Source organism: Hipposideros armiger, unplaced genomic scaffold, assembly GCF_001890085.2.
Source record: "Hipposideros armiger isolate ML-2016 unplaced genomic scaffold, ASM189008v1 scaffold_18, whole genome shotgun sequence".
NCBI lineage: Eukaryota > Metazoa > Chordata > Mammalia > Chiroptera > Hipposideridae > Hipposideros > Hipposideros armiger.
Window position 1 is genome coordinate 89,855 of NW_017731368.1, and position 11,135 is coordinate 100,989.

The following is an 11,135-nucleotide window of genomic DNA, read 5'->3' on the forward strand; positions in this document are numbered from 1 at the left end:
GGATTTGTAATAGATATGTATGATATTGGGGGGAAGTGGGGCAGATTGGGGGAGGGGGGTTGTCACTTCGAGGGGTAAAAAGTATAACTACTGCACTGTGTTGTACAGCTGAAACTAATTCTAAAAAATGTGTATTTCATAATAAAAAATATATATATATATATTAAAAAAGAAGTGGAAATAACCCAAATGTCTTTGAAATGGTGAGTGAATAAACTGCAATGGAATACTATTCAGCAATAGAAAAACTAATAGATACACAGATGCATGGATGAATCTGTCAAGGCATCATGCTAAGTGAAAGAAGCCAGTCTCAAAGGCTATATAGTCCACATGATTCTACTGACATAACATCTGGAATAGTGATGGAGACTAGGTGAATGGTTGCCACAGGTTAAAGGCAGGCGAAGGGTATGACTACAAAGGGGCAGCAAGATGGAATTTTTAGCAATTAAACAAATATTGATTGTGGTAGTGGTTATATGACTTTACGTGTTTGCCAAAACGTATAGAACTGTAAATCACAAAATGAATTTTACTCTTTGTAAATTTAAAAATAAATAAAAATGTGAAAATTACTTTTTGCCTGGTCTGCTCCTCACTGTTACAGTCACTCACTCTAAGACCACTGGTTCATCCCAGAATCAGAGTTGACAGGGAGCTTAATGAGAAACTGGTACAGTCCCCAAGACACTACAGAAATTTCCCCTGGAGGCCTCCTGGGAACTTCTGCTTGACAACCACCAGTAAAGAGGAACTCCCCATCTCCCAAAGCAGGCCAGCTCACAGTGGACAATTCTTGCTGCTAGCAAGTTCTTTTTTATATTAGCGAAAATCATCTTCCCTTCCACTGACACCTATTGGTCCTAGTTCTAGTCCCTGGATATAGAGCTATAGGCAGGGGCCATGTCCTCCACCTTAGGTGTGGCAGAAGAGGGGCACAGAGGGATAGCTGGAAGCCACTCAGTTAGAAGCCAAGGGCTTACGCCTCCTGGACCTGCCCCTCTCTGTAGGAGTATGTGAAATTCTGGGCTACCTGAAACACGAGAAGTCACCTGGTCTGGTCTCTAGCCCTAGAAATGCCTGGACCATATACCTTGGGGATCCTCCAGAGAGGAGGAACATGCTCCCAGGGCCCTCTCTGAATGAATGAAGCTGGGAGGTTACAGTCTTTTTTTTTTTCAAGGTTTTAACCCTTTTATTGACTTTCTTTTCTGTATGATCCTGTATATCTCAAATGATAAACTGTATATTTTTTGTATTTATAAAGATCGTACTTTCCCACCGTATTACTCCAGTCCTCAGAAACCATTCATTCCTTGGGCTCTTCGTGCACATCTGGGTTGGTGGAGGCTCTGGCTCCGAGCTCTTCTCCTTCCTCCTTTAAAACAAGCTCGGCAGGCTCTGGGTCTTGGCGCTTCACAGCATGAGCTGCGTAGTTAAGGCTGGTATTTTCAATCCAATGCCAGTAACCTGAGAAGGGGTTGTAGAGCATTCCTACCACACTTTGAACTGATAGACCATTTGATTCCAGAATGCTCTGTAAGTTTTCGGGTGAAACAAATTTCTCCTAGGTATGAGTACCTTTTGGTACAATACCTGCAGCTTGCTCTGCAAAAACAATTCCCAAGGCATAGGACAGCTGAGTTTTGTTGATTGTAGTAATGAATAAAGAACCACCGGGTTTTAACACTTGACAGCAGCACTGTATGAATGTTTCTAGATCAATCACATGTTCTACAACTTCGGAAGCGATGACACCATCAAATGTTTCTGCAGCCTCTCCCACAATCTCTTCCAGGGAACACGCTCTGTACTCTATCCTCCTATCCAGGACTGGATCAAATGATTTAGGGCGCTGCGCTGTTTTAATGTTTTCATCCATAGGGTCAATTCCAAGAACTGAAGCCCCAAGCCGCCCTAGAGGTTCAGTTAACAATCCACCACCACAGCCAACATCAAGAATCTTCATCCCAGACAAAGGTTTTCCTGGCTGGTGATTAGCAACTGTTTTTAAAAGATTGTCTCTAATAAATGGCACCCTAAGGTCATTCATAGAATGAAGAGGTGCATATACTCCTTGTTCATCCCACCACCTGTGAGCCAGGGCCAGGAAGATTTTCACCTCACTGCTGTCTACAGTAGTTTGAGAAGTGCTGTACAGTCTTGTCCAAGGGTACCTGTAAGTTTTCATTGTATTTAAGCAGGCAAAAGTCATTCCATAGGATCTGGACCACGTGATTCTGTATTCTCGAAAAACCCATGGTTTAATTTGTAGAGTCCAACTGAGCTGATTCTCCGCCGAGGAAGTTAAGCGAGGCCAGCCAGCCTGTGAGGCCCGATACCCAGACCTAAGCATTCCTAAAAAGTGACTCCCAGAGGAGCTGAGCTTGCAGGCTCCCAACATCGCGACAGGAAGGATCCGGGAGGTTACAGTCTTAGAGACCCTTGATTGTGAAGATCCTTTCGCTTGATATTCATTCCTTTCCTCTGGTTCTTTTCTGGCCTCTAACATCATGAAGAAAATCTACCAATTAATTCTGGTTAGCAAGTAAGGGAAAACCCTTGAACAGGATTCAAGATGGCCAAGCTACAGCTCATTCCCACTGGAACCTTAGCCTGGCCATCAGGGTCACCTTCCTGGGAAGGAAGGGTTAATTCCAGAGGAGGGCACCCTGAACACTGCCAGGTATTGTCTTACCTGTTTGAAGTTGCCATTTTTCCTCTGCTCCCAGTCCATCATGTCATGAAAGATGGGAATCATGATATTCCGCACTTCTGGCTGAGGGACCAGTGTCACACCCAGAAAAGGACCAATCATTCCCGGAATAAAGTGGATCTTATGTTCACCTGAATGACAAAACCCAACAGATATTAGTTTATGCTTCTTTGCTCCTTCCAGGAAAGCTTCCCAAGTGTGGCCACAGCACATGCTTCAATCTGCACTGGAAGCATCTGGGAACAAAGCAAGCTCTCCCCGATGGCTTTCTGAGATACTCCCTCTCCTGGCATTTTTAGTGTTCATGGATAAAACTGACCCAACCCAGTTAAAACAAATGTTCAACAGGCACAAGCTGCCATTTAAAAGAATTTACTGGGAGGTTCCACAAACTACCTGAAAATCATTGAGGTCGATGAACAGAGTTCACTACTGTAGACAGAATAGGATTTCTGAGTGACCTGTGATGGCTTCAGATAGTCTGTTCACAAGAGTTATTTAGCAAGGAAAAGCCATTTAAACACAGTGTACTCTCCCTGGGGTTTCTAACTCTAGTCCAGAGGCATTTAAGTGATGAGGATGTTTAGTCCCGGGTCCTGCCTCCAATGGTCTTAAGTCCAGGGGCTTCTTCACCACCTGCGATGCTGGCTCATGTATGCATATGAGGCCCCCTACTGAGTTAGCAGGAGCCTCCTGCACAGCCCTGCACTACTCCCCCAGACTGGCTCTGAGACTCTCTGTGCCCCCAGCCTCTAGCCCCTTACCTTCACATTGCATTTATGATGGTAGAACTACATCTACTCAGACCAGCTCAGCCCACTCCTCGACTTCCTTACTGAGGTTTTCCCATGGTAAGTGGTTAATACAGGTCTCCCCGTGACTGGCCTCATCTGGGGCATGTTCCCAGGAGCCAGGGCCAGTCCTGAGGACCGCGGGACAGAATTTTTCCTTGCAATGGTGAAACAGAGTGGGCCATCTGCCAGAGCTCTGCTTTTAATCCTTCAGAGACTAAGAAGGAGAAAACTGTGGGCCTGTGCAATGATTGCTATAGCCAAGTAAAATCAGTTCTTGAGGCCCTGAAAATGCCATTTCCACAAAATACAATGGGACAGGATTGGCTTAATCAAGCAAATTTGGCATCTTATTTTATTTCTTCCATTTTGAAAGCCTATCAAAGGAGCAAATGTTAGCCCTGAGGATGATTCTGCATATTCCAATCTTGGTGTTTGGTACAACTGCTAGTCCCTTGTGTTCCTGGAAGTTTCAGAGTTAAAATCCATACCCAAACTGTGCTAGACGCAGGAAGTTAAGTGTGCTGAAGCTGGAAAGCCTGCTTGGGGAAATGCATCCCCACTCCTGGGTAGAAGGCCCTCGTGCTTGCTGGCAGGAATGTCTGAACCTCGTTGCTGCCTCTAGGGTTAGTGACTGGAATGGTTAATGGAAGACTGTAAGATTTTAAGACTATCATTCCTAAGGCTTCAGAGCCATGAGCGTAACTGAAAGCAGACTTCACTGGGAAGAATAACAGCAGCTTCTCTAGCACCCTGACAGGCTACTCAGAAGCCGACAATACCAAAGAATGGCCCACCTAGTCACCAGGGCCATGCAAGTATTCTACCCCAAACCCTCGCAATTTCAGACCCATAGCACTGGGTATTAGAGAAGCTATAAAGAGAAGCTGTCAAAAGAAAGGAAGCTGAAACCAATCTAACCTAAGGGCTGAAATTCCCTTCTTACATGCAATCCTCATGCACTTGGTGTCAGGAATGTCTGCACGCCTGAATACCAGAGACCCGGGAAGCATTTCAACCTTCATTAAAATACACAGCTCCCCTTGCTCGTGTGCTGAGCATCTCCAAGATCCATGCTTCTGAGCCTGGGTCTAGGCTGGAACACAGCAGCACAGAGGATCTTAAAGGTATGAGATCTCAAACTGGAAAAAACTTTTAGAGCCCTCATCTTCTTTTTCCCCTCTTGACTTTTACTTCTCAAAAGAGGGACTGTGAGTATGTATTACTGGGGTCTTATTTCTCCGCCTAACTCTCCCTGCCATATGAGGTGTTTTGTTAAAGAAAGACACATAAAAATTTCTTAGGTCTGAATTAACATTCAAACCTGGGGGAAATTATTAGTCTTGTCACTTTTTATTTGACTATGCAATATGTGGAAGGGAAAACCAAGGAAAAAAAACTTACCTAAATTCTGCCACATGCTGAACAGTTCATAAGCCATCATCACACGCATGTCCCCATACCTGGAAATAGTAACACAGGAGCCAGTTATTAGTGGGAGAAGGTTCAGGAAGACAGGGCTACAAACCCAGTGAGGCCAGGACTTCAGCACTATTTCTTCGTATTCCCAAAATACGGAGTCATTTGGCTCCCAATCAAGTGCACTCTCACCCTTGGCTCCTTGGGAAGCTACCCCAATAGGAATCTTGTGAACTTCTGAAGGAGCCTCCCATGGAAACATAACCCCATCTGGGCATGTGACAAAGAGGTGACTAACAGACATATGTCTTACTTATCTAGAATCTTCTTCCTCTTGGCTGAAGTGATGATTTCTAGCTGGAGGCTTGGCTGATTTATGAACAGAACTGCCAGGCTAAAATAAGAATTCCACACCTAGAGAGACAGAGAAAGAGGAAACATGTGACAGCCTGAGTCCTTAGCTTTGCAAGGAGATTCTAAATATATACATGTGGCACAGAACTCATTTTACAACTTAAAGATCTTGAATTTTTTCCCCTTTTTAAATATCTTTGCAAACAGGACTTTCCCCCCCCCCCCCTTGACTCTTCTGAAGCCAATAGTGTTGATTCTGGACCAGAAAGCATACTCTTGGAAGCCTGGCTCCCAACACCTCCCATAGTGGGGCTTCTAGGTGATATTCTAGTCACTCTCAAGCTTGGAAGCTGTTTGATACTACCAACATATTAATAAAGGAAAACCCGGTGAGCTTGCCCTAGCCCCTAGCTGACACCTAGCTGAGTCCTGGTCAAATCCCTGACCTGAAAAATTATAAGCAAAATAAAGTTGTTGTTTTAAGTAAAACAAAAACAAGAGCAGTGCGTTTGGTTTTTGGCTTTCTAGGGTTATCACCAAGATAGTGACCAATCTCAGGAGCTCCTACCTTGAAGTCGAAGTCTGTCTCTGTGAAATTCTTGTGCAGTGCAGAAGACAGGTACTGGACAGTGGTGACTATAATGCTGCAGTAGGGGAACAAGGTGTTGTTGGCAGAGTTAAAAGACTAACGATGACATCTGATAAGCTTAGCATCAAGTGTCTACGCCTGAGTGCTAACTTCTTGAGGACACATGCTCTCATGTAAGATGTGACTATAAAGGAAAGAGATAGATGGCAAAAATCCCACAGAAAACCAGTCTTGGAGAAACGCCCCATTGTTGGCAGAACAGCGCAGAACATCAGTAGGTTCCAGACCCAGCTCTGCCATTATCTGGCCTTGGTACTAGTCCTTCTCTTTGGGCCCCTTGGGCCCCAGTTTCTCTGCCTAGAAAAGGGGGCAGGTGGGGTTTGATGGGTCTTCAAAGTTTCTTCCAGTTTGAAGGGTGATTTTTAGTATTTTGGGGACTTCTGAGTAATAAAAGAGTGATTTTAATATTTTGTGGAGTTTTAGGTAATGAATAGATTATGACCACCACAGGACTTAGAGTATAATTTCATTATTTTACTTGATAATAGGGGTTTAGAGTTATTAAATACCTACTTTTGTCAATACTATTATTTTCACCTATAACTCATTTGATTCTAGCCTTTGGTTTAGAGTATTACTCTCAATTTTAGCCTGGGCACATATAAAGGAAGATGGGAGACTGGCTTGCTGGAACCAAGGGCATAGGTTGAGGTAGAGAGGAAGTGAAGTTGAGTAGGCAGGTAAGGATTTGATTACAAGGGGACCTGGCTGCCTCGCAAAGGAGCCGGTATCTATGAGGTGTGATCAAACAATAATAGGTGAATGTTTAAATTAAAAAAAAATTACAGTAAAAGGGACATTGCTGCTAATTGCCCTCAAAATACCATCACTTCAAACACATTTAACCCGTCATTCTTGCCACTTTCTGAAGCAATTCTGGAAGTCCTCTTTCATGTCTTTAATTGCACTGTTGTGGCTGCCTCGATGTCCTGAATCATTTTGACTTTGGGGAAGAGCCAGAAGTTGCAGGGTGCCAGGTCCAGTGAATAAGGTGGATGAGGACACACTGTAATGTTTTTATTTGACAGAAATTGCAGCAAACCAGAAGTGATGTGTGACACGGAACCTTTCCGTTGTGATCACAAAATATGGGAATGCTGCTGCCGAGTGCCATCCAATGGAAAAGCAGGGCTTTCATTATGGGAAGCTGTGCATCGAACCTTAGTAACAGTGTGTGACAAGTTTCAACTTGTTCAGTTCAATAGGGTGTGAGCTACGGTTAAGAGAAGATAGGTTTTAAAGTGTGCCGTAAATCATCCTCCATCATGACAGCACTCTGTGTCACACACTGCTTCTGGTATACGGCAATTCCTGTCAAATAAAAACCGTTATGGCGTGTCCTCATCCACCTTATTCACTGGATCTGGTACCGTGTAACTTCCAGCTCTTCCCCAAAGTCAAAATGATTCAGGGCATCGAGGCAGCCACGACAGCACAACTAAAGGCACTCACGAAAGAGGACTTCCAGAACTGCTTCAGAAAGTGGTAAGAACTATGGGATAAGTATGTTCAAAGTGTGGGGGGGCAGGCGTATTTTGAGGGGGATTAATGGCAATGTGTCTTTTACTGTAATACATTTTTAAAAATTTAAACATTCACTGTAGTTTTTGATCACACCTCGTATATCTAACAATGATCAGCTGGGCTTTGGTGCAGAAGAGGGGCAAGGCAAAAACAGTGCATTAGAGACACTAGCCCACCAGCAGAGGGGGTGACAAATTTGAAAGGTAAAAGCCTTGAAAGAGGCTGCTCCTGTAGGATGTGCTGAGGAGCCTAAGTGCTCTGAGAAGAGCTGAGAGATAGAACCAAGAGGGAGGCAAATGGAAAATCCAGTATTTGAGGGAGTGTCTGTGCAACTTTGTTTATATCCACTCTTCTGTTCTATATAAAATGTTTAGTTTTGAAAAAAGAAAGAGAGTCCTATATAAACGGTACAAAGCAGAAAGACCATGCGATACCTTGCTAACATATCTAACAAATAATTTCACTACATCCTGCATAGTGCCATCATAAGAGGCAGATCAGTGGGAGGAGGCAGCGGGCTAGAGAATGGCAGCCAAGTGGCCTTCTGAATGGAGGGAGACCAGCACCTTACAGCACCTTACCGCATCACTTGTCTGGTTTGCCAATTAGAAGCACAGGCTAGAAATATGAATGGGGCAGGAAATTTGGAGTCAGCCTTAGAATGAATTCTGTGGCCAGACTCAGAAGTGGTCAGAGCCTCACAGCCAAGTCTCAGGTGGGTAATTAGCACTAGCTGTGGGGGGCAAGCAGTGTCTGGCAGACAACACAAATCACATCAAGAGGAGGGCTTGGGATACTGCCTAGAACTAGAGAGCCACAGAGGCCAATGGGCCACTCAACAGGTCTTCCTCAAGGAGGAACCCTTCTCTGGGTTATTATATTTCACCTCCTTTGCAATCTTACCATGACATCATCTGCCAGGCACTTAGGTTCCATTTTTTAACTATCTTTGACCTTTTCTTCTCCTTGAACTTACAGTAAATGGTCAAGTCCTGCTGATTGTGCCTCCAAACACTTTTTTAACATTTACCCTCTCCTCTCTGTCCCCATGGCCTTGGCCTTGATCTCTGTCTTGTTTTCTCTCTTGCACATACACACATTCTCCTTAGCTTGGTGGATGCTGGTGCAGGGCCCTTCTACACTCACTTGCTTGTGAGAAGTCTCATCACCATCCAGTCCCGAGGAAAAACACTCATCTTCATCAGGTTTCGGAACACACAGAAAATCTTTAGCAGGAATTCCTGAAACAAGAGGAAAATCTAGTGAGACGCCACCACTGCCACTGTAGCACATGCTTCCTCAACAGGGCTCTCCTGACTTCTAGACCATGAGAATGGGTGACCTGTGTGTTAAGATTCTGGTTCTCTCTGTGAGTCACTTTTCTCCTACAGGGCTGCTTAAGTGTGAGTTCTAGGCACTCTCACAGGTCAGATAAGAGCAGATCCAAATTGGGTAGAACAGAGGTAGTTCTGCACTCACTCAGCCCAAAGCCTAAAGCCCAAAGCACAGGGAAGGCTAGAATCCAGATGAACTGGTAACCAACTGAGTCCATGGGTCTCATTCTTTGCGTCATGGTCCCTGAGCATTTGACTTTAAGAATCTGCTTTCTCGGATGTTAAGAACACACTGACAGGAGAAACACTTCAGGAGTGGCAGGATAAGGACCTCCAGAAACATGCTCCTCAAGAAAGCAACGAAACAGTGCAAAGTCTGGTTAATCAAAGGCTTGTAACAATCCAAGAAGCGTCATTCAAGAAAAATGGCTGAATCTTAGTAGGAACAGTGAGCTCTGTTGTGTTTGAACCTGCTCAATCCCCATCCCCTCCCTCTCTCCCTGCCTCCACAGTAGCTTTGAAAACAAGCAGCTGTGGAATCACGGTAGTAATGAAAACCAGCAACCTAGTGGTCACTGGAAGGGACAAAATGGTTTTGGAGCTTCTGAAAAAGCACCATCCCCAGAGAATTGTTCCTTTTTGATCTGTTTGGCAGCAACCTAGGAAAGCCCCATTCAGAGGACTTATTTGACCTGACTTGAGCTCACCTGGTGAGAAAAGCAATCTTATTACTACAGCATTTGTAGAAAAAATCAGCCATAATAATTTAACATCCCAGCTACATTAAGCAGCCATATAAGTTGGGGGAAAATAATGGCTGAAACACTTAACAGAAAAATCTGGGGAATGAGATATCTTTAGGGGTCTTTGAAAAGCTCTGACATATGTCCTGGAAACCTAGAAGGCCACACATGTGTACAGGGCTCTACACATTCCCAGGAAAGACCTAAGAGGCCTGATCTCACCTCTGGCTGGCTTTGAGGCTCCGTGTAAACGGGAAGTAGCGACTAAGGCAGTAATGAAAACTTCTAGAGAACCGAAGGCAAGCTCCAACACACACACAAGAGACAATTAGCAAGTGTGGAAGACTTATGGATTTAAGGCATTTAAGGACATCTCTGTCCAGTTATTAGCTGATCACTAAGCTAACTGAATGAAGACTTCAGTGGCTGTACACAACAAAGAATACAGACATTTAAAAATTAGTCCAGGAAGGTCACTACATAAACAAAGAAACAAACATTATCAACAACAAAATAATAAAAAGCAACAACGAAACCTGGGGATGTTTTTGGGGAGGGAGGTAATCTGATTTCCAGAGTTGAGATATTATTCACTCAGTTTTCATCAAAAAATTACAAAATGTGAAATGAAACAGGAAAGTATCGCCCATATACAGGAAAAAAGAAGTCAATAGACACTTTCCCTAAGGTAGCTCAGATGTTGGACTTACTAGGAAGACTTTAAATCAGCTGTTATAAATATGCTCAAAGAACTAAAGGAAACCATGCCTAAAGAAATGAAGGAAAGAAAAAAAAAGAATTGAAGGAAAGTAAAAGAGCAATAGCACAGCAAAGAGAAAACATCAATAAAATAGATAGAAGTTATTTTAAAAGCATCAAACAGAAATCCTAGAGTTGAAAAGTACCATAACTGAAACAAGAATTTCAGCGGAAGGGCTCAACAGCAGGTTGGAACTGGCAGAAGAAAGACTCAGAGAGTACAGAGATACGTAAGTTGAGATTATCTAGAGGAACAGAAACAAAAAGAAGATGAAAAATGAACACAATAAAAGAGGCCAATGGGACACCAGCAAGTGCACAAACATACAAATAATAGGAGTGTTCGAAAGAGAGACAAAGAATAAGAGATATTAAAGAAATATTTGAAGGTATATTGGCCCCAAATGTCCCAAATATGAAGAAAGAAACCCTTTAATCTACATATTCAAGCAACTCAATGAACTCCAAATAAGATAAAACCAAACCAAAGAGATCTACATACAGACACATACAGTTAAATGCCCCAAACAAAAAATATTGAAAGCAACAAGAGAAAAACAACTCATTATGTACAAATGACTCTCAATCAGATGAAAAGGTGATTTACCAGCAGATATGCTGGAGGCCAGAAGACAGTGATATGATGTATTCAAAGTACTGAAAAAATGTCAACCAAGAGTCCTAAATCCAACAAAACTATCATTCAAAAATGAATAAAGACAGGCTGGCCGAGTGGAGCATTGGTTAAAAGCTGGCTTGGGGGCCGGCTGAGTGGCTCAGTTGGTTAAGAGCTCGCTCAAGAGTTTGAGCTCTGAGCAACAGCGGTTTGATTCCCGGCCCGAG

The 11,135-nt window shown here is 43.5% G+C and overlaps 1 protein-coding gene and 1 pseudogene across 7 annotated transcripts in view; both read right to left on the reverse strand.

The window, feature by feature from the left end:
* The window catches only part of DOCK3 (dedicator of cytokinesis 3), a 313,071-nt gene that overhangs the window by 47,697 nt on the left and 254,239 nt on the right, over positions 1-11,135 (reverse strand). For all 7 annotated transcript variants that reach the window (XM_019631262.1, XM_019631254.1, XM_019631269.1 and 4 more), the window contains 5 exons: positions 8,603-8,697; positions 5,852-5,927; positions 5,243-5,343; positions 4,915-4,973; positions 2,702-2,850 (listed from right to left, as the gene is read on the reverse strand). In XM_019631262.1, the coding sequence (XP_019486807.1) occupies positions 2,702-2,850; positions 4,915-4,973; positions 5,243-5,343; positions 5,852-5,927; positions 8,603-8,697 (480 nt within the window). The remainder of the gene's footprint in view (positions 1-2,701; positions 2,851-4,914; positions 4,974-5,242; positions 5,344-5,851; positions 5,928-8,602; positions 8,698-11,135) is intronic.
* Positions 1,189-2,407, reverse strand: LOC109375762 (ubiquinone biosynthesis O-methyltransferase, mitochondrial pseudogene; annotated as a pseudogene).